This window comes from Manduca sexta, chromosome 20 (assembly GCF_014839805.1).
Source record: "Manduca sexta isolate Smith_Timp_Sample1 chromosome 20, JHU_Msex_v1.0, whole genome shotgun sequence".
NCBI lineage: Eukaryota > Metazoa > Arthropoda > Insecta > Lepidoptera > Sphingidae > Manduca > Manduca sexta.
Window position 1 is genome coordinate 2,919,771 of NC_051134.1, and position 22,754 is coordinate 2,942,524.

The following is a 22,754-nucleotide window of genomic DNA, read 5'->3' on the forward strand; positions in this document are numbered from 1 at the left end:
CATAAAGAAGTAGTTCACCATATTAGGTAGGAAGATTACACTAACAAGAAAACATAGAAATAAAGGTGTCATACCATTAATTATAATATCAATAATAAACTATCTATTACTGGGAGGCCTTTGGAGAAAACTTCGAAGGTCTCTACTTTTCGTAGAGGCTCTCTCTAAGTTTAGGATATCTCTTGCGGGCTGCGGTAATGGTGGCGTGGGTTGACCTTGTGCTTCATTCAGCGATGAGCGAGTCTTCGGCCTGCGAGGTTTTCGAATCAAGAAGATTCCAAATAAGTTGGAAATCGATCATTAATTACCATATTATATGAATGTTGTCTAAATTGTTCTCGTTAATATTTCTCGTGATTATTTAGGAGTACCTAGTAACCTAGTAAGTAAGGCCTATTTAGTAAAGTATGGTCAAAGTAAGTCAATGTTTATTATTCATAAGTCGGTATTTACATTATGTAGAGCCCAAAATAAAATTGTTACTATAGGTACACATTAGGAGCCATTTTATTGTTGAACTTTTGGAATATTTAACGCCATGTAATAGACTTTTTTATTACAACTCAGTGAAGTTTTTATGACATCATGGGCTATTTCTAAAGATTTTTATGCCACTTTTAGTTTCAGAGTCATCAGTTTAGAATATAGTTACTGGGTATATAAAATTTATGAATATCACTGTAATATCGTAAGATACAGGATGGGCACTTACTTTATGTCTCCATTGTCCTTTTCTATGTTTGCGTATTCTCCTATAAACTTTCTTATAGTAATGAAATTATGCGTAAGTAATAATTTCGAATTCCACCCCAGATTATTATGAAAGTGAATTTTAGTTTTGGTAAAGGATGAACGAAAGTCGAATTAATGCAATTTAAATGCGCCAATACGGCGTATATGTGAACCATTGCTGATTGCATGAAGAATGGTATAAGAGATCGTCACATGTCGAAGGGCGACGGGGTGACTAAGATTGAAAGAAGTATATTGAGATGGTTTGAGTACGGGGAGAGGATGAATGAAAGACACGTACGAACGTTACGAAAGATATGAATTGAGCAAATGTGAATGGCATCTACGGCTGGAAGGGGGCACCCGAGAAGAGTGTACACTGATCCAATAAATGATCTGTGAAAATGACACGTCAGAAGTACCCATAACCGGTGAAAATGTATGAGAAGAATTATGAATGTGGAAAAAGACAGACAGAAACAATTGTGTCAAGATAGTAGCATGTGGCGTTCACTTGTCTGCCTATACATATAGGATGAGGTCGTGAGTGTGTACGTATGTATGTTTACACCACCAAACTGAATAAATAAGTTTACTGCATTCGAAAAAGTAATACCTATTACCTATATTCTTTTTTTCTTTAATAGCACAGACAACAATGTTCACAGCCAATAAGTTCTAAATTCAAATATTTTTAAAAATGTTTAGAGTCTACGACAGGTGAAACGTCACAACATAAAAATCTATTAACTTCATTATGAGGGCAGCTATTTTAGCCGTGAAGAGAAGTGTGAGCCTTCTTAGTAAAAGAAATTACGCGGAAAGACGTTAGTGTAATTCATAGAGTAATTTAAATGTAGGGATAATTTCTTTCATGATTCTTTTGGGCTTAGTAGGTGCCTAGTAGTTACATATACTTCAATTTGTGATCTATGTAATTAATATTTCTAAGCTAAATCTGGCGGAACAATTCCATAACTCATCTCTTGGCCATTCTAAACTCCTAAAGTGCATTACCAGATACTAACATTATGTTAGCCAAATAAATTATATACCAATAAATAATTTTGACAGATCGATGCGATGCCCATATGAATGAATTGCCGGTGCCATGCGGTCCTTGGGACATATGGTACAGTGACAAACAATCGTACTATAACAAGGTGCTGGCTATTGGAACGTTTTGGTAAGATTGTGTTATTACTTTTCAATTACACCGCGTATTTGTTGTATCTCAATATTAGCCAATCACAACGGCCCTGTGTCTACGCACTGTGAAGGCTGCCATGCCATCAGCACTGAGAAACATACGTATTACAGCTGTACTTCGTGCTTTACATAAAAAACGGCTATGAATAAGGGTGTGTGTCTTCTGCAATTTACAAATCCGCCCATTAAAGGTGTTCATCACAAAAGGAGTAACTTAGTGTAGACCGATATAGACTTATCACTACAAATAGTTATTTGTTATATACACTCAATAAGTAGCTACAATAATTTCATTATCAACATAGAGATTAGAGTCGCATACTTTACTTTTTGTTTTACTCAACTCTACATTTCTGTTTTGTGGTTTTGTCATGATGTTATAAACAATTACAAAAGGTACTTGTGCAAGCCTACATTAATAGATTATAGGTTCTAGTGGGTTTCCTGTAATCTAGTTATATTTTTAATCTTATGCAAAGATTTTAAATATATCAATTTAAGTAATTAATCTAATTATAATAAATGAATTATGTACTTGAAACCGTAAAGGATATATGAATAAATATTAGGATGTTTGTTCAATATTTTGTGAACCTATGTACTTATCGAGTTTAGTTGTTTCCCGCCATTTTACTTTTTGTCTAGGCGCAGTTGGAACCATGTGTTTCTAATTATAATATTGTTTTTTTATGAATTTAAGATTTCAGTAATAATGTTTATAATCATAGGTTCCTTTTCTCACTGGGCATGATGATATACACGGACAGTTTGTTCTTGAACTTCGGTCCGCCAGCGCAACCCGCCCCACCCAGTGACATGATTGAAGAATGCGAAGATCTGGACTCATAACCTTTCATTATAAAATAAATGATTATGATTGAATTTTTTTTTCTTCCCTATAATTTTATATGTACATCTTGGTTTCAACAGCTACTTACCTACACGATATATTTATAATAACCCTGTACTTATGTCACAAGTCGTCAGTTGAAAATACATTCTAAAATTGTCTTAGATCGTAGAGACGTTCTCTACAATATGTCTGCATTCTAGAGGTACCAAGTAAGTGAAGTTTGTGCGCAATAGATTTTAGGACACACATCGGCTCACTATTGGTTATTTAAAATTTACATAATTTAATGCACGCACTTTAAACCCAGGAATCCACGTAACAAATAAAAATACAATAGAGAGTGGTGTATTTTATTTCGAAAAATAACGCATACAATTTAGTATAAACGGTCAATTTCATCGAAATATGTTGTCTACTGTATGGGGGTGGAATCTAGCGCTCAACTAGAAACTGCAAATGTCCCTTCAACAGTTTTTTTTTCATAATACATGGGAGAATCACTTAAACCGCGTTTCCATTGTCCACTTACTTGCATATATGGTATGATGTGGTACTTGTGTGAAAGTTTAAAACTACGTGAATTGACGCCACATATTCACTAGGTAGGTAGCCTGAATGCAGTGACTTCCACGCAGTCTCAGTAGTGGAAACGCAACAATGCTCAAAAGCTGCTATTTTCAAAGAGGTAGTTTTAAACTTATACGCAAATGTGAAGACATCACTATATATCTAGCAGAAGTTTACATATTGTAGTATTCGTTACAGTCAAAACGATACTAAGTATACCTCAAAAAGACGTGCTGCCGTATTCCATACATGACATACTTGACTATGAACCAAATACGCTCATAGGGGCGTTGTTAAAATTTCTATATAAAAAGAAACCATATTAATGATATTATAACGCGTAAAATCCTGCTAGGGGCAGTGTACTGCACGCAAGCTCTTGCACAATTAAGGCTTTATAATTTATATTTTATATCACTGCCCTATGATGGTATCCATCGACCAAGAGCTATGCTAATCTAGTTTAATGTTGATATGGCAAATGGCGAAGTATAAATGATAAATTCAATTTATACAAAACTGAATTAGAATAAGAAATTTGCTAACGTTTGAATGAAATAATTTGTACAATCATCTTTGTTGTATTAAGATGTCGTTTGGAGTGGACCGTAGACCGCACGGAATTGACGCAACATTTATATAATGTTTAGCAAGTATCAACTATGCTCTATCGTCAGTGGTGTAACAATGGCGAAGAATTTCAGATATATTTATATTACTTTACTATTGCAAACTTGTCAAATAGGCACTATCAATTGCTACACATTAGTAAATAATTCCCCTTTAAAAAAAAATCAGCATTCGCCATGACTAAAATAACTTTTTAAAACTTAGTTTAGACTAGCAAGTTTTCGCAGAAATATATTGCGTAACATTTTTAATCTTTTGGATTTTTACCCATCAAGGTGTAAGAACTTCTTGATGCGTTCATATTAGTTGCAACATTTCTATAACGTTACACGTTAAAAATAGCTTGAGGAATATTCTGCAAGTTTTCTTGCTAATCTAAACTCCGTTTATTACATGTAATTATAGCGGAATACATAACATGAAAGGCTTAGTTGGCGTGTCAACTAGTTTAGGAAGGTGGCTTATATCAACTAATTTATTTATAGCCTAGATTTTAGTCGATAACACGCTTATGAAAAATAATTGAATAAATTCTGTCACTATATTCCCTATCGTCCAAATTATAAACTGCTATGGACATTGTACGACTACTTATAATTATTGTATTGGACATTTTGGGTGGGATGTTTGGTTTATGTGATGTGGCCACACTAAAGTCTAATGGCATTAATTATCGCATTATTACGGCCAAGCTCGAGTATGGCTATGACTTTAGAAATCTTGATAATGCGATTAGTTGGGAATCAGTTTATATTATTTGTCTGATATAAACGGTGTTTAATGTCTTAATTTTTGCAATAATGGACCTCAAACATGAACTTTAGTGTGGCCCTAAGCATAAATAGGAATAGGTGAAGAAATTTACTTAATATCTCTACTAGTTTTTCAGACGGAACAGTGGAAAGAGTGGAGATTCCTTAACCCTGCAAGGGGATAAAAAATGCGACCATAAATAAAATTTTACATAAAATAATGCTTCTATAATGAGCACTGTTTACTGTTCATGCGTTAACTTAAATGTTCTTTTTTAACATTGACATAGCTAATATTGTCTAATATTATGTAACAAAAATTGAATACAATATGACCCTTAGGTCATCGTTAATTATTCAATATCATGTCAGATATCTGGAAACCTAACTCAATGAGAGAAGTCACTCGTCTGTATGTATATAATACAGAGCTCCAAATTACAAAGACTTGCATGGTATCCATATTGATGGATGCCAGGACATATTAAAATAATGGTACGATCACGTATTATTAATTAATGTGCTCAACAACTCAATGGTAAAGTTAAAACGCTCTTTAAACCAAAATTGAGATTAACTATTGCACTCAGAAACGTCACTTTTAAATGATTATTAGCTTTTTTTAATTTCATTTTTTCTTTAAAAGGTAAGTGATTTTTTTTTTATTAAATGTTTTTAATAATACTTACTAATTAGGCTTTAATTCGCTCTAGATGTCAAAATATGATGACTTATCATGTTAGGTGACGTATTTGAATGCAGTCAATTCGTAACCGTGATGCATAACACCTTCATAGCTTTTCATAAAGATGCTGAATTTATTTTTGATTTGTCTACATGAACAAAATATCTAACTAGTATATTTTGGCCAGGCATGAGATATCAAGAAAATATTAAAATAAATATGACCACAAAAAAATATTTTCTATTTTCAAAAATTTATATTGTAATTTATGGACTTTTATAATTAATTATATCTAATACTTTAACACGAATACCATTATTATATGTCGCGAGAAAAAACAAATACTTAAAAACTACATCGACATAATCGATAGATTCTAATGAAAGCTCTAAATCGAATTATTCTAAAACCATGAATATTGCGTGGAGTTATCTGCTCTCCGGCTTAGGCTTGGGTGGTTTAAAACCTTGGATTTTCTTCTTTTTCTTCTCTTTGCTGGTCGATTGGAAGCTCTTCCAACTATCCACGCGGTTTTGTCTCGATTCCTGGAATATAATTAATTATTTCTAAGTTTTCAATATACATGGATTCTTTAATATATTCTTGAAAATGTTAATAATTTTTTTAAACAGAATATTTTAAAATTGGTTTATAATTTACTAGCGACCCGCCCCGGCTTCGCACGGGTGCAATGCTGACTATTTAATGGATGTTATTATTATACATATAAACCTTCCTCTTGAATCACTCTATCTATTAAAAAAACCGCATCAAAATCCGTTGCGTAGTTTTAAAGATTTAAGCACATATAGGGACAGAGAAAGCGACTTTGTTTTATACTATGTAGTGATATTGGCATTATGTTTAATTGTAGTGTTGGCACATTCATGTTGCTGACAAAAAGTGATAGATTGTTCTGGAGTGGTTGTTGATTTTAGACTATATTAAATAAGGCAATTTTAATATAGAATTTTTTGTATTTGGCTTTTAAATGCTATATGGCACGCATTAAAACAAAGTTACTTATAAATATTTTAGGATAACAACTTTATATTTATTGATTATCCACTTGCAGATTGTACATGGAACTTTGAATTTTATATTGTTAATATACTAAACTATGTTTTTTAGAATAAGTAGAAGTTCAATAGACTACGACTTAAAAATATTAGTAATTATTACATTTATATTGTGAAATATTTAATAATACACCACATGTGACCTGACTATCAAGACAAAAATCGGATTATCCAGCCATATCCGATCTTATCTACGAAGACAGTAAGAGTCGGCGTCGACGGCTACGCCATGGAGGACATCATCAAATTGTACAACTAAACATAATTATTCTGCTTCACCTGCATATAATAAAATTATATCAGCCCTGTATTATATAATGTCTCACTGTTGGGCATGGCCTCTACTACTGAGAGTGATTAGGCCTTAGTCCACCACGCTGGCCTAGTGCGGATTGGTAGACTTCACACACACTTCGAAATTCCTATAGAGATCTTCTCAGGTATGCAGGTTTTCTCACGATGTTTTCTTTCACCGTTAAAGCAAGCGATAATTCACAAAGAATACACGCATAATTTTTTAGAAAAGTCAGAAGTTTGTGCCTTTAGGATTTGAACCTGCAGACATTCGTCATGGCAGTTCGTTCCACAACCAACAAGGCTATCGCCGCTTTTTTTAACCTGTATATAATCTAACTTATTATAAACTACACACCTCAAAGTTTTTGGCCCACTCCTTCTCGAGCGACATCTGCTCCTCTTGCTCTATCTCGGCCTCCCGTTTCCGCTTCCTCTCCTCCATGTCCCGCACTTCGAGATGCTGCCTCTTGCGTTCCATGTCCGCAAACAACTGAAAATATAATTAATGTAATTAAATATCATTGTACAATATATTTAAATACAATAAGGATTACATATTTTTTATAACGCATTTTAATATTGTAGATAATATCATGTTAATTTGACAAAGCACATCTATTAATGTATCCAACATAAAATGAATCATCAAGATCCTATTTTATTTTATGGAATGTTGTTGTATGTTGGAAGTTCAAGGTCAAACAATGATATCTGTAATATAATAGCCCTTTGAAACTATATTCAACATAAACAGAATTATGTAACATTCTGAATGAATACTGTATCAAATTAAAAAAAAAAAAAACATTATAAAAGTACTACAAATACATAAAAACAAATAAATAACAAATAAGACCTACCTTTGGTTCAGTTTAAAAATAAACAATCATGAATGTACCTTTAGATTTTAAGTCAGAATTACATGCCTATTAGATATAATGAAAACTGTGATGTAATATTTTGATAATAACTACAATATCTTTCTTAGTTCCATTTTCAATAAAAAAACTCAATTGCTTTTTTCGGTCTTTCTCAAAAATGGACCAATCAAAAAACAACTTGCTTACAAATGATCTATTTTGATTGGTTTGTTTTCGGAATTGGATTGAGAATTGAGATTGGGATCTCTTATTGAAAACGGCTGTTATTCATTACTTACCTTCATGGTCATGACATACACAGCATGTTTATACTTGGCCGGATCATCTTCAGGGATGCCTTCTGCTAGGCGGTTCTCTTTCTTTAACTTTTTCCTTTTTGTTCTATCTGAAATACAAATACTCTTTTCTAGTGCCTATAATAGTTTGTAAACTTAACTTGTAATATTAGTATTAAAAAAAAAGACTGCGAAGGACTCTTCTGTGTCTGATGTTAAATGGGGTAGTCTTAAGATACAGAAATTAATTGGAATCCTTTTTTGAAACAAATGTCAGGATAAAATTATAATATAAATTTTTTTAATAAAATACGAATAATGGTTTTATTTGAATGTCTAACATTCACATAAACAAGAAATCATTACATAATTATGTACATGCAAAACAAAATTTTATGCATAATATTTATTTACCATGTGATCCGTCCTTTCTTTAGCCTCTTCGTAAATGTCCAGACATTTTTTCCTAGTATCATCATTCTCCAGGGTCTTCCATGCTCTGTTAACTATCTCAAATGCTTGTTGTGCTCGTTCAGAATTATCCTGAAATGATAAAACCAAGCAACTTCATAATATTTGCGCAATATGCCTCTTACGGGTCTAATTCTTTCTTTTAATGATATGTGATTAATAATTCTATTTTTATGTAATGTATTAACTGACTTCTTTTGTTCTGAACCAGAAGTGAGTTTTTATCGTTTCCATGATTGGAACAAATGTTTGCAGAGTCAACATTGGTAAGTATAAAAATATACACACAAATCGGTAACTGAAGAACGCAATCTTGCAGAATTAGTGTTAAGAAATATTTTAAGATTCTCTGGGTATATTTAATTGAAACACAAAAGTTTCAATAAATTGTTAAATAGTCAAGTTGTGAGTTCTCCTATGAGGTTTATTAGCCCCAGGAGTATAGAACACATTACAGGCTTCATGTTGAAGTCATCATCTTGCATAATATGCAATTTCTCCATACATTCACATTCCACATCCATTCCTTACCTATGCCGTGATGTCCCAGCCACGTCACGGTTTCCAATCTGTGGATAAAAATGAAATGTTGACGGGTGTAACCCCCTAAAAGGACCAGAGTATCCTGAACAAGATATGCAAGTATTTCTAGGTTTTGATAATCACAAAAATCTAATTTTCTTTATAATTTTAATTATAAAATGATGTATCTCATTGATGCAAAACATTGCTGCTTTGTATGGGACAGTGAAATTGTTTTTAGAACAAGTTTCATTCAATGTGTCTTACCATGTTTTTGTCAGGATGCACCAAAATGGACAATCTTCTGTATTTCTTCTTAATCTCATCGAGGGAGACATCCGGTTCCACTTGAAGGACTTCAAAGGGATTCAAATTAAAATAAGTTGATCCGGGACGCAGCAATCTCTCAATTTGTTGCACAGGAGTTAAAACCGAATCTCGTTTTTCTATTTCTTTGACCTAGAAATAACAAATTTGACAAATAACTTGCGTAAATATATTTGTTAACTAATTTGCTACAGTGCACATTATAGACAATCTTTTAAAACCAATGCATTTTTTAGTTTGAAACTAGCTATGTAATAAAGCAATTATTATGTCGACAATATTGAAATTTAATTTACTAACCTCACAATAGAATTCGTCGAATGAATCAGTTTTAGCGGTGGACGTTGTAGAAGACATTTTTATTTATTATTCTGCAACATATGTATATTCACTTAATATACAGGAATTATACCAAAAATTAACTAAGCATGCTGTTTAATCAGAAAATACTAGTGAATGATATACAAAGACCGAATGAATGGCATATTATTATAATGGTGAATGAATCACGAAACAACGCATTTTTATAGCAAATTGAATTTACTGCCATCTATTATCGTCTATTCCTAACTAAACTATGGTCTTTTAAAATCTTTATCATAATTATTATTTAAAAAGATATTAATTCCTTCAAGGACAAAATAATTTATATTTCTGATTTTTTAAATTTATAGAGATTTGAATAATATTAGATTAAAAATCTTACGACAGTTTGTTGTCAGATTTTATACAATTTACAGATGTCGCTATTCGCTATTACGCAGAAATGTCAAACGTGTATAACGGTTTGGATTGGTGAACGTAGAATGATTCCAATTTCCATTCTCCGTATAACTCATTCGCTCTGTATCATTCGTCGTGAATTGTGATAACAGATAGTAGATACTGAGTACATACTCCAGGTAGGTACTATTTTGCAACAAGGTGAATTCATTGCGCAGTTTTGTATTATCGATTAAAATTCAGTGTTTTGTAAGAAATATACTAAACTATTTACCTGACAGTTATGTGTTCTATTCGTAATTGTAAATTAACCTTGCTATTAGTGAGCACGACTAACACGTTTCTTATTTGGCGTTAGTAGTAGTTCAGCACTTTTTATGTTAATAATCTGTTGGTATAATTCCGCTTTAACTTGATTTTGTGACCTTTGCAAAAATCGCTGGCATTATGAAATACCTACTGACGCCCCCTCTTGTACAATACAATATTGAAAACATGAATTACTCTCTAATTGTTTTGTCAATTTGAAGAATGCAGTTTTCACAAAAGGGCTTCTTTTTCGCACATTTTACTTTGAGACTATAGAAGAATAATAGTAAGATAATATAGATACAAAATTAAACGTAGGTAAATACGCTATTGAATCTTTTTTTACTATTTAATTATCAAATGAGATGCTAACTATTACAATTATAAATAAATCAAAGAATTATTCTTATGTCTGTTTTTTGCACGTTGGCAGCTGAAAACAAAACTAGTACTTGTGTGAATGAGGTTCAACTGTCAAGTAAGTTCTAGTTTTAATTCTAGCCCTCATTGTAACTCTAAAAAGGTACGTACTTGGGCAGTTTCGAAATATAATGCTACATATTTAAAAATAAATAAATAAATATTTATATCAGGAATCCCGATTCATCCCGATGTAAGTACCTACCGCACGCTTGAGTTCGAGTTTGAGAGTTTTCCATTTTTAAATTCTCGGTTGTATTGTTACTGAGTAAGCAAGTTGCTCATCTCATGCTACCTATACAGTGTCATGTTGATATTGCGTTACTAAATGAAACCACATAATTGATACATAAAACATCGCATAAATCTGGGGCTAAATAAAAATGCTGTCAGTCCATCGTTGCGTTATGTTATCTCAATACAACTATGTCGTATTCAGAAGGTCTAATGAACCATCTCGTGTGTTTGTTAAGTTTTTCTGGAAAATTTTACGTAAATAATTCAATCATTACAAAGTTAGATAAGTCTAAATATTAAATCCAATCTTTGATAAAGGGGCCTGGTCATACATATAAGACTATACATAATGGATACTAAAATATATAAATCATTTTTTTATTTCTACCATTGTCCTGCGGTACCAATTATAATCGAAAAGCTATTCTCAATAACCGGTGCAGAATAATGCAAATTAAACTGGTTCTTTTATAACAGGAAATCGTTACAATATTACTTTTTAGTTTGATTTAGGACATAACAATTATCTTAAATGATCCTTGTACAAACTATGTTTTATTTATCAAAGATGTACTTACAATGTTTTTCATGCTTCCTCTGATAAATGTCACTCAACATAGAAACTAGTAACACGGGTAATATCTATTCAAATGTATAAATTAAAAACAAACCTCGCTACTATGAAAGTCATTTTTTTATTTTGTTCTATCAGGTACAATGTTCGCGAACAAAGTTGTACTTATCACCGGAGCCAGCTCTGGTATTGGCGCAGAAACAGCCATTGAATTTTCTAAACTAGACGCAAAACTAGTACTTACTGGTAGGAACAAAGAAAAACTTAGTGATGTGGCGAATATATGTAAAGAAAATTCGCCTAGCAAACTGCAACCATTGGTGCTGATTGCCGATATGAACAACGAAAGCAATGTTGATTATATCATAAAATCTACAATAGATAATCTTGGTCAGCTGGATGTACTTGTAAATAATGCTGGAATTATTGAAAGTGGTACAATAGAAAACACTACTTTGGAACAATACGACAGATTAATGAATACGAATGTACGAGGACCTTATCATATAACGATGCTGGCGATACCGCATCTCATTAAAAGTAAAGGGAACATCGTGAATGTATCGAGTGTAACAGGTCTACGGGCATTCCCGAATGTTCTAGCGTACTGCATGTCCAAATCTGCTTTAGATCAATTCACTAGATGCGTTGCATTGGAAGTGGCGCTTAAAGGTGTTAGAGTGAACGCTGTTAACCCAGGGGTCATCACAACCGGTTTACACAAGAAAGGGGAAGCTGGTATGAACGAAGAACAGTATGAAGCGTTTTTGAAAAAATGCGCGGAGACACATGCTATTGGCAGAGCTGGTGAAGCAAAAGAAGTGGCTTCAGTGATTATATTCCTGGCTAGTGACGCAGCCAGTAACATCACAGGAGCAACCATCCCTGTTGACGGTGGACGCCATGCTATGTGTCCTCGATAAATACATATTAGATTATTGAGACGCAATATACATTTATTTTTAAATACAATCTTTATGTTATAAACAATTATTTTTATTGTTCCTCAGTTTTTTGCATCTGTCTTAGACTAAGTTTGTGGACTGCTGCTTAAGTTAGAACTAATTTAAATAATTTATTTTATGGTAAAATATTAAATCGTAAAGTATATACTTACTGTGGCGAAGCGTCCATACAAGCCGATTCCCACCGGCTTCCCTTTTAGGTTTTCGGTGATACTAAACAATATATTTAATAGGTAAATTTAAATTTAAAACATATCAGACAATGGACAATAATTATAATAGCTTAAATTATTAATTAATGATAACTTAATAATGACATCTATCGGCCATTAGCCCGTTGTTTATTAAATTTAATCGATATCGATTACTTATTTTAAATGACATTAGATGGCGCACCTTGTATTTAGTTCCCCAAAAATTCCGTTACCAAAGTGAAATTGTGACGCCACAGGCAAAGGTAACCCGCTGTCAAGCGGCTTAATGTCGTATGTTTTTTAATATAGATGGCAGCACTTTCTATGACTTTCTATGCCAGTGTTTGTCGAAATCGCGCGGAAGATATGGGCAAAGGTAACCCGAGCTAGTTCGGCTTCACGTTAACCGACTTTGTATAGTTGTCGCTTTTTACGTCCTTCAAACGTCATAATTTATTATGCTACTAAGTTGCGGTGTTTGTAAATTGTCATATTCATTTTATTTTTTGATAGTTCTGTAATATTTAGTTACCAGCGGTTTGTTTATTTAGAAACTACAAATAAAAGTGTATTATAATGGAAATAACTAACTACTTTGTGATCAGTTAATGTCTACCTTTACGTAAGTATATTATTATTATGTGATTTCACATATTAGTATTTAGATGGTTAAATATTTGAAGAAGATCTGAAAGTTTTTGATTTCAGACACAATATATTTGTTAGAAGAAAATAAATATAATATTTTACTGAATTTAAAATATCACCACGATACAAGCAAAAATTAACGAATAACCTTTCTTGATTATTTAAATTGATAATTAATTATAAGTTTATCATGTAGGTGCATTTTAGACATAGGTGCAACTGTTGGTCTGTTTGGCGACCGTGATAACTATTTCTATAAGGAGAAATTACATTTACTTACAGTTTATTTTGAAAATAAACAGATAATCATAGGTTCGTAGTGTGGTTATAATTTGAATACTTACTTTTGTTTTCTGTTATAACAAATTAATACTTAGGTACTTATATTTGTGATAAATGGAAGGAGAATTATCTACTTATTGTTTATTGTTAGATTTTATGGATGTTTCAATTATTTACGCATAATAATAGGTAATTTAGTAGGCATGTCAATGTTTGTCGATTTCAAGATTAATTCGTTGTCTTAGTTTTTGTTTTCCGATAAATTGCCCCCGATATCTTAACTGACGCCAATTTTATTTACACCGGGTTACCTTTTGAAAAATTTCACCCTTCGCCACTGACTTAGTCATAATGATAACAGTTGATATTATCGTAGCATTATACAATACATGAATCGTGCCTCTTCTATTGAAGGCAATTTTTACGAGTCCTAAGATATTTCCCGCTACAGGTTATAAGGAATATTTTGTTTTGTAAACCTAATTACTAAACAGATTTTGCAAATTTAGAAAATTATTTAGAATTTTAACAATATCTTTAAAGACAAAATTTAAAAAATATAATATTTGCTATCTAATCATCAGGATTGCTAGTGTGAACGTTTATTGGATACTAATGTTATCTGTTTTCTGATAACGTACAACATTTTACTATGTAAATAATTTGTATTTAACAAGCATTCTGTGATACTTGCTTCGACGGAATTCGTGGTTTGTGATATTTGTTTGGCAGGATTTGGATCTTATTGTGTTTAACCAGTGAGCTTATATGTTTATTTTATTGAGGTTCAATAATAGTGTTTCTTGTTATGGAGTTAATTATAAATAATGATCGTGTGGTTAATAGTTTTCTAAGTTAATTAATTTGTTCGCCGTAAATGTGCATTTAGTTAACTTATTGCAACTTTATGACAAGGAATATATATTAAACCAACTCTTTATTATCCGTATAATAAACGTACTCTACTAAGCTTTTATGATTGTTATTTCAGGTACCGACCATGTTCGCCAATAAAGTTGTACTTATTACGGGATCAACTTGTGGTATTGGCGCGGAAACAGCTGTGGAATTTGCAAAATTGGGTGCAAATGTAGTTATTACTGGAAGGAATGAAGAAAACTTAAGGAGTGTAGCTAAACAGTGTGAAGAAAACTCACCACAAAAAGCAAAAGTATTGCCAATAGTTGCTGATATAAATAAGGAAAGTGACATTGAAAATATAATAAAAGAAATCGTCGACAACTTCAACCAACTTGATGTGCTCGTTAATAATGCTGGAATTATGCAATCAGGTTCTATAGAAAATACTTCATTGCAACAATATGATGAAGTGATGACCACTAATGTTCGAGGACCTTATTACTTGACTATGCTTGCGACGCCGCACCTTGTAAAATCTAAAGGTAACATCGTTAACGTTTCAAGTGTGTGTGGTCTGCGATCTTTTCCTAACATTTTAGCTTACTGCATTTCGAAAGCAGCATTAGATCAATTCACGAGGTGTGTCGCCCTCGAGCTTGCGCCAAAAGGAGTTCGTGTTAATGCTGTAAACCCTGGAGTTATTACTACTGGACTTCTCCTCAAGAACATGATGAATACTCAGCAATATGAAGCATACATGGAGAGGTGTAAAACAACTCACGCAATAGGCCGACCGGGTGAAACGAAGGAGGTTGCGTCCGTTATAATATTTTTAGCCAGTGATGCATCCAGTAACATTACTGGGGCTAATTTACCAGTGGATGGTGGTCGTCAGGCTATGTGTCCTCGATAAAAATGTAGATAAAAAATTATACACTGTCCGAATAAATATGAATATGAATGTAGATAACAGTTTTAATTGCCATACATATCAATGTGCAAAGTGTCAATTTATCAAACTTACATAATAGTGTATTTTATATTATTAATACTTACACAAAATTGAAAATTTTATGTTACTATATAATACTAGTTATACGATGTCCATTTTGTATAACACATCTGGTTACGTGAAGAACTTCAACTGTAATATTGCCTGAAGCTTCAATCATTGCGTTGATCGAACAGACGATCAGGGTCTCTAAAAGATCGTCGGCCATATTTCTTGATTCCATCTTCTGAAAGAGAGAAGCATCCTTAAATTTGTTTCTAGCCTAACTTCATTTATGAATGATGACATTTATCACTAACAATTATGAAACGCAAATATTATACCATACTTACAAATTTTAAAATGTCAACTTCCCCTTCGTTCACTATCATCAAAAACATCTTTTCTAACTTGCTTGGAGGCATTCTTCAGCGCTATCTAAATCTTGTTCCACACACCTTTAAATTTATTTTCCAAATCTTTGAAGAAGTCCGTATCGTTCATTGCTTTAGCCGTGTCGACATGCACTACCGACAATTTTTCAGACTTCCAGCCATGCAAAACAGTCAGATGTTGTGTTATTTCCTTTATAAAATTTTCTATTGCTTCTCTTTCTTCCTGTAAAGTAATTACGTGTAAGTAATAGATGTTGGTAATACTACACAATTTCGTTTAGGTTTCACGATAACAAAAATGACATAGGATGGAACAGACTTGGCAAAAAATTGGCTGCCTCCTCCTTCGGGGATGAAGGCGTGATGTGTGTTTTTTTAATTAAAAAAAACAATAAGGTGATATTAAAAGTACACTAAAAGCGTTAAAGAAAACCTTAGTAGGATCATATTGCGTGATTTTTTTCAACATGGTAACAAAGAACATTACTTACGATTAAACATTTTTTCACAATTTCTGTTTCATCAAATACTTTCTTAATAACGTCATTAAATTTTTGCTTGAGAACAGCCATGTGGTTTTGAAATGATTTAACCACTTCTCTTGCCCGCGCCTTCACTTTTTCAGTCATATTCTTCATTTTTTCTTTGCTAGATTTAGCAAAAGTTTTGAGTGCATTCCAAGAATTTGTAATACTATTTTTTATATTGTTCCACACATCTTTAATGTTACGTTTATTATTTGCTATAAGGGCTTTAGATTCTAGAGTATTGTCGAAGAACACGTCGAATGTTTCTTCTTGCACAGGTATCTCTTCAAATTGCGCATTCTGTGAAAATATGATATAGTTTTAAAATATTTGCCTTTAATTGTGTATTTAAATACAAACAACAATTACCTGACACCATAATACCACTAGGAACGATGACAAAAGAAACTTAGTGGTAAACATTTCGAAATGCATTGGACAATTTGATTTCCTTAATAACCTTTTATACTTCGATGAATCGCAATCTGAAGTGAGTTCAGGATAAGTATTAGGATTTTGATAAACTTCTAATTGCGACTGAAAGTTATCGTCCATTCATCTTTCGAACAGTTTTTGCCTTGAGAGCTATGAACCCACAAACAATGGCCTATTTTGAAGTATCTATCAAATTCTACAAAGATAAGTGTGGTGATGTTTGTATTGTATGAAATAGTTAACAGTAAATATCACATATTTTTATCTATGGTAAATATCATTCTCGTAGGTAAGTGTTACGGTTTCATACAGCAGCTTTCTAAGTTCACTTACACATGACCAAACTTTAAAATATCATTTTCGAATGCGTTTTAAAATAAAATATTGTGGCGGACATTATTTCCTACGAGTTTATGAGTACTCATATCTTAGATCTATATAGTATGTTTTTTGTTCATTTTTGCCCCTTGGAATTACTCATATTCTATGCTTTAGAAGATTATATTATAAGTATTTTCCCTAACCAATGAACCTAACCTAAGTCCCTACGCAACGGCCTACCAACTAAAACTCCACGTTGACCTCTTCGGCGCATAAGGGATACCTACAATTTGTTTATTCCATTAAAATTAAAAACGTAATTAAATAAATACAATAGCTTTATTGCAATTTTACAATAATTAGGTCAAGATACAAAACGAAAAAAATTACAGGAACTTATAATATTAAATTATTGTCTTTCGATTGTCGGCTCATCGGATGGTAGGACCGGTAATAATCCATTGATTGGGGCTAATAAATCAGCATTTGATGTCAAGAGGCCAGTGGTGTCAGTATTCCCACCAGAAAATGATGTATACACAGAATTAGCAGAGCAAGTGCCAATTTCCATTATAATTTTGGTTGTCGAAATTCCTGCTTCAACTAGACGAGTCCCGGCGCACACTTCGAGAGATGCTGGTAATGTTGCTAATGTTAAACTGATGCGGCCAATCTGAGGACAAGAGAATTTTTCTTTTAATATAAGGAATTAGCAAATACATTTATCAGCGTAGCGCCTAATTTTGCAATTCTAGTTTCATATGTTATAGAAGCGACTTTGCTCATAAGTAAGTCTTATAAATGTATCCGTGATTTAATATTTATGTTGTAAAATTATGCATTATGGGAAACATTATATAATAATATGAGAAGGAAACTCCTAGTTCCAGTCTCAATAGAATAAATGATTTCTCGTAAATTCAGACATCAACAACATAGGCTATACTCCAATGTATTCCGGACTGTTTATGTGACGTTTTACATTTCATAAGTCATCATATATCTTGTGTATATATTTAATATCATAAATTAGCACTTACCGTCAGCGTAGTTTGTGTTGCAAACACGGCTACCTTCATCTCCGTATGAATTGCTACATTACCAAGACAGCCGCCGATAGACAGAATGTTGCCGTTCTCTGCCGTGCAGTGTCTCATGTCTACTACAACTTTGTTAGCAAATTCTGTCGCATTATTGGCGATCGTAGTTAAACCATGTATCTGAGCAGAAACATCTTTTATACGATCATCGACGCATCCGAGAGCTTTGGTTAATGTTTCATTGAATAATAGAGCTGCTTCTTCTCTGGAAGTCTGGAAGAAATAAAGGTTGATAAAATTAGAAAAAATATCGGCCACCTTTAGCCCGTATGCCTAATAGATACTAACAAGCATAATAATCCATTTTCATCAAGAATTTCCCTCAAACCATTATCAAATATAATGTGACCTGTAATTTAAAAAAGGAAACCAAAGTTATCTGTTTAAAATTATGGTTGGGCAAACACAATTAAAAATTGTATATGGTCGATCGCCATGCCAATGACCCAGTGTAGACAGTCGTGCTGGGTGAAATAAAATACATACTGTCGATTAAGAAACTTGGTACTTACAGCAACACAACCGACAACGCCTGTACCAGAATCGATGAGCCTATCAGAAACATTGTCAATAGCCGTTGCAACTCTTTCTCTGAGTATTTTGATGTCTTTAATTATTTTCTGCTTGATCACGTTGGCTTCATTTTGAACTCCTGTAGTGAAGGAGCCGATCGTCTCTCTAGCTTCGCTTGCAGCTTTACGTAGTCTTTCTAGCAAATTTTGGATGAGATTTCTAGAACAAATTGTAATCTATTATTATATTTTGTTTCAAAATGCATTGCGTATTTTAAGGATGAAGTTTAATTTAGCTACAAGGTGGCCCAAACTATGGATACACAAGTTGATAGTTGATACATATAAATTAAAAACATCTTGATTATAATAATATGTTTTCTCACAGGCTGATAATATGAGAGGTGCATGGAAAAAAAGAGGGCATGTTTTATGTGTGTGTCTGGTAGTGAAAGATAGTTAAATATCTAGTTATTTTTTTATTATTTTAGGAATACATACTTCGTACTCTCAAAGATGTCGAATTGTCGCTGTTCGTGTAGTGCGATTGTATAAGTGTCTGTGTATGGTGGTCTCAGCAGCGCAGCGTTCGTCTGAAACAAACACTTATTGATACATGCGGCAGAAAAATAAAAATAGGGGTATTATCTATCCAGACGGACACATGAGATACCTATATCTAGATACTTATTAGCAGCTGGTTTCAATAACTTACTAACATTTAACTGGAGTTTGATATATCATCGATAGTAAAAGTTACGGTAACTGTTACTGCTGTTTCCATTAGTCAGTGCACCCGCAGAAGCGTTTTATTTTGCACTACGTAGTAATGAGATGTTTTAAAAAATGTCGTTCAATATTTTTTATGTTTCGAACTATAAATCTTTTTAATATTTTTACATTCGATTTTACTTAAAGCAATTTAAATAACATATTGCATAGATTATTATAACAATGACTAATAGCTCTGTGCTTATCATTGGCCAAAACGAAACTGGTCAATGCCAGTAATCATATTCGAACCTCCGATAGATAGCTAAACTTCACGGATAAGGTATCTATGTAAGTTTACAGAAGACAGATAACGACCAACTGTAAGCATTTAAATTGCTTGTAATATATCAATAAGATATATTAAGTAAGCCTGTAAGCTAAGAAAGGCTTCTACTCACCACACCCACGACGACACAAAATGCAAGAAGAAATTTCATTTTGGCAGTCTTAACTATCAAACGGCGCCCAAGTATAATTTGATGGTATCCCAACCATCCTATGGTTTTTATAATACAAATTATAATCCAGATGTAAATACAGATCAAAATTTATCTTATCTCATAAAAAGCTAGTTCGTAGTAAACAAGTTAATTGTATCTATTACGAAATTGAATGCAAATGCAATGTTCTCGAAACGTTTCATTGAATGAATCATGATTGTGTAACTACCTACCTTTTTGTAGATTACCTGCTCAACTAACTGTTGGTTTCTTGCTATACTTATTTTATTGTCAATGTAGAGTACTAATAGCTAAAATTAATAATCATAAAATCTCCGGAAAATAATTATTTTATAACTCCATAAAAAGTCTACTGTAAACAACCGTAACTATTTATAAATGTGTACAAATTTTATAGTGAATATCGGTTGATAAAATTAAAATTTATTATATCATGATATCTTAATTAAGGTTTTCGGAAGGAACAATTAGTCAGCGTTATGAATTGAATACCTACCAAAAATAAAAATGTACCTAATTTTAAAAAAATCAGCCACTTGTGTATACAACTCTATCATGAGCGAATAAATAAACGTTTCATGCAAAACAGCACCCTGTGTATTTGTGTTACGACTGATTAAAACATGCTGTATTATAATTATGTGTCAGAAGAATTAAATGTATCTATTTTGCTCTATTTCGGAGTGATGCAATGTGCAGATAAACACGAGAACCCAAGGCCTTTAGTATCAAATAAAATTATCACTCATCACATAATGTGCTCTTTGAATTATTTGTTTACATTTTTACACAATGACCAAGCGTTGTTATGTATGGTGGTGCGTTTACAAGAAATAAGTACTTAATGCATATTTTTAGAACAATATTTCGTTTTTATCTCATCATACCCATAAACAAAATAAAATACAAGCCAATTACGAACCACCACAGATAAATTTTAAAAATTAAGTACAATTTATTTTTGTCCATATATCCATTTATAAAATTTGCTTTGATATCCATTTAGCGATGCTATTTTTGACCTCATTTTTATATCTACTACAATCTTAACTTACGGAAAGGACAGAATAAAATTATTATTTTTCCGAGAAGATCTTGAACTCTTTTGAGGAATATTTAATTAAACTTTTAACCGCATTAATTTGCGGTACGTTAATTATTCTAAAAGAAACAATTCTCCGTCTCATTGCTATCTATATATTTAATGTCAACATATTAAGTATTATATTATTTTATTTTAAATAATTAATCTTATGCAAGTCTGGATACCTAAACAGGTACGTAAGTAGGTAATATTAGATTATTCATTATGTGCTAAATTTAATTTTAAAGTTGTATTGTTTATTGCTATACATTAGATCAAGATATACAACTGTCCAATGAGTAGGTAATTACAAAATCCATGTAACATTCATTTGGACCATTCGTACTTAGGTAATCAGTTTAGCAGAAACATTTATTGTGATATGAGAAAAACCCAACTATTTTAGCTACAAAAATCGAGGTTAAATTGTTTTAAATTAAATATATTTTCTGTTGAAATTAATGGAATGAAGATTGTAATTCAATGTTGGTTTTGTTGAGCTTTAAATCAGTGAGTATAATTTATATTTATATTCTAAGCATAAAAATATTCAGCCTTGGCGTGGATACAAAATGTGCTAAACAGTATAAATACTGTCAATATGATATTGAATGTAATTGTAGAATTATTTTTATCTACGGCATAAACATCCGTTACTTGTACTCTTAAAATATAAAAACACGAATTGAAAATCTGTTTTTGAAGACGACTAAAAATCATTTTACCTTGAAATAAAACTATTTTACGGATTTTATCGCCGTTTTTTATATTACAATTATCTCCCGACATAACGACGACTTTGTAGCATTGTATGTATTTCTGGCTGTGTTTTGTAATATAAAAAACCACGGTAAATTCCCTAAAATTCTTTTATTTTAATGTCTAACATTCGCGTAAAGCTGAAAAATTATTAATACTTTTACCAATAGGTTTCTTGCTTTCTTCATTATTCTACTCGCCAAGCCGTATAAAATAATGCGCCTAGAAGTTTCTTAGTCAAGGTGTTGAACAATGAATATGACATAGACAAAACATTGCTATTACAAAAATACAATGTAATTACACAAACGAATATCCATTCTTAATGAAATCTTCATGAAGAAGTTGGGTTTTTACTTTCTAAGCTATTTTACAGACTTTAAATATCGTACATTAGTTATCGTAAACTACTAACTTATTCAACATTATTCTAACAATTCATTTTGATATTTTGTATTGTTTAGATATCTATGTCTTATAATAATTTGTACATCGCCTTAGAGTAGTAGTAGGTAATTGCTAATTGGGCTTTCTTACGATTGTGCGTAACAGGTGACTTTCGCTATGCTTAATAAACATTGTACAACAGTGTGTTTATTTTTTACCCCGACAACTAAGATGGCATAATCATGGAGCACAGGATTAGCCAGTCATAAAAGTAGAATATTTTTTTAAATAGCCTTTAACTTAGCCCTAAACTTTTGTTTCCTTATCAAGGAACGTATTTCCTTAACTACAACTACAGAGGGTTTATTTTATAATAAAGAAAAACGAATATTTCGATTGAAGTTTATCTGTAGAGCAGTTTTATAGTTTTTAATTTGTTTATCTACTTTGTAGCGCACTGTACAATAAGTATAGCATACATATGCACTGTATAATTATTATACTTCATGTTAATT

At 32.2% G+C, this 22,754-nt stretch overlaps 6 protein-coding genes across 12 annotated transcripts; 3 read left to right on the plus strand and 3 right to left on the minus strand.

Annotated features, from left to right (window-relative positions):
- Positions 1-1,419: 1,419 nt before the first annotated feature.
- Positions 1,420-2,823, plus strand: LOC115446130. Its single transcript, XM_030172688.2, has 3 exons — positions 1,420-1,559; positions 1,807-1,918; positions 2,670-2,823. The coding sequence occupies exons 1-3, from the start codon at positions 1,490-1,492 to the stop codon at positions 2,788-2,790; spliced, it is 303 nt and encodes a 100-aa protein (XP_030028548.1). The 5' UTR covers positions 1,420-1,489; the 3' UTR covers positions 2,791-2,823.
- Positions 2,824-3,130: 307 nt separating this feature from the next.
- On the minus strand, positions 3,131-9,772 carry LOC115445820 (dnaJ homolog subfamily C member 8). 2 transcript variants are annotated; one of them, XR_005112658.1, is made up of 7 exons: positions 9,581-9,772; positions 9,221-9,412; positions 8,963-9,000; positions 8,375-8,503; positions 7,964-8,070; positions 7,160-7,294; positions 3,131-5,973 (listed from the first exon to the last, which is right to left on the minus strand). XR_005112658.1 is itself a non-coding variant. In XM_037440671.1 (6 exons), the coding sequence occupies exons 1-6, from the start codon at positions 9,635-9,637 to the stop codon at positions 5,857-5,859; spliced, it is 738 nt and encodes a 245-aa protein (XP_037296568.1). In that variant the 5' UTR covers positions 9,638-9,772; the 3' UTR covers positions 3,131-5,856. The 2 variants fall into 2 exon arrangements, 1 of the variants encoding a protein (XP_037296568.1); XM_037440671.1 differs by lacking the exon at positions 8,963-9,000 and having other exon boundaries at positions 7,964-8,063; positions 8,367-8,503.
- Positions 9,773-10,071: 299 nt separating this feature from the next.
- On the plus strand, positions 10,072-12,533 carry LOC115445754 (uncharacterized oxidoreductase TM_0325). Of its 2 annotated transcripts, none has more exons than XM_030172165.2 (2): positions 10,072-10,182; positions 11,682-12,533. In XM_030172165.2, exon 2 carries the CDS (start codon positions 11,687-11,689, stop codon positions 12,464-12,466), a length of 780 nt encoding a protein of 259 aa, XP_030028025.1. In that variant the 5' UTR covers positions 10,072-10,182; positions 11,682-11,686; the 3' UTR covers positions 12,467-12,533. The 2 variants fall into 2 exon arrangements, with proteins under 2 accessions (XP_030028025.1, XP_030028016.1); XM_030172156.2 differs by lacking the exon at positions 10,072-10,182 and adding an exon at positions 10,706-10,790.
- Positions 10,086-15,458, plus strand: LOC115445763 (L-xylulose reductase-like). Of its 5 annotated transcripts, none has more exons than XM_030172179.2 (2): positions 10,086-10,182; positions 14,624-15,458. In XM_030172179.2, the coding sequence occupies exon 2, from the start codon at positions 14,633-14,635 to the stop codon at positions 15,404-15,406; it is 774 nt and encodes a 257-aa protein (XP_030028039.1). In that variant the 5' UTR covers positions 10,086-10,182; positions 14,624-14,632; the 3' UTR covers positions 15,407-15,458. The 5 variants fall into 5 exon arrangements, with proteins under 5 accessions (XP_030028039.1, XP_037296565.1, XP_037296567.1 ...); XM_037440668.1 differs by lacking the exon at positions 10,086-10,182 and adding an exon at positions 13,266-13,324; XM_037440670.1 differs by lacking the exon at positions 10,086-10,182 and adding an exon at positions 14,204-14,342.
- A 158-nt stretch (positions 15,459-15,616) lies between these two features.
- On the minus strand, positions 15,617-16,961 carry LOC115445773. The gene is made up of 4 exons (XM_037440762.1): positions 16,776-16,961; positions 16,371-16,706; positions 15,838-16,102; positions 15,617-15,731 (listed from the first exon to the last, which is right to left on the minus strand). Exons 1-3 carry the CDS (start codon positions 16,959-16,961, stop codon positions 15,923-15,925), a joined length of 702 nt encoding a protein of 233 aa, XP_037296659.1. The 3' UTR covers positions 15,617-15,731; positions 15,838-15,922.
- A 521-nt stretch (positions 16,962-17,482) lies between these two features.
- On the minus strand, positions 17,483-20,074 carry LOC115445745. The gene is made up of 5 exons (XM_030172144.2): positions 19,947-20,074; positions 19,276-19,367; positions 18,775-18,994; positions 18,203-18,475; positions 17,483-17,835 (listed from the first exon to the last, which is right to left on the minus strand). The coding sequence occupies exons 1-5, from the start codon at positions 19,983-19,985 to the stop codon at positions 17,572-17,574; spliced, it is 888 nt and encodes a 295-aa protein (XP_030028004.1). The 5' UTR covers positions 19,986-20,074; the 3' UTR covers positions 17,483-17,571.
- Between the last annotated feature and the right edge of the window lie 2,680 nt (positions 20,075-22,754).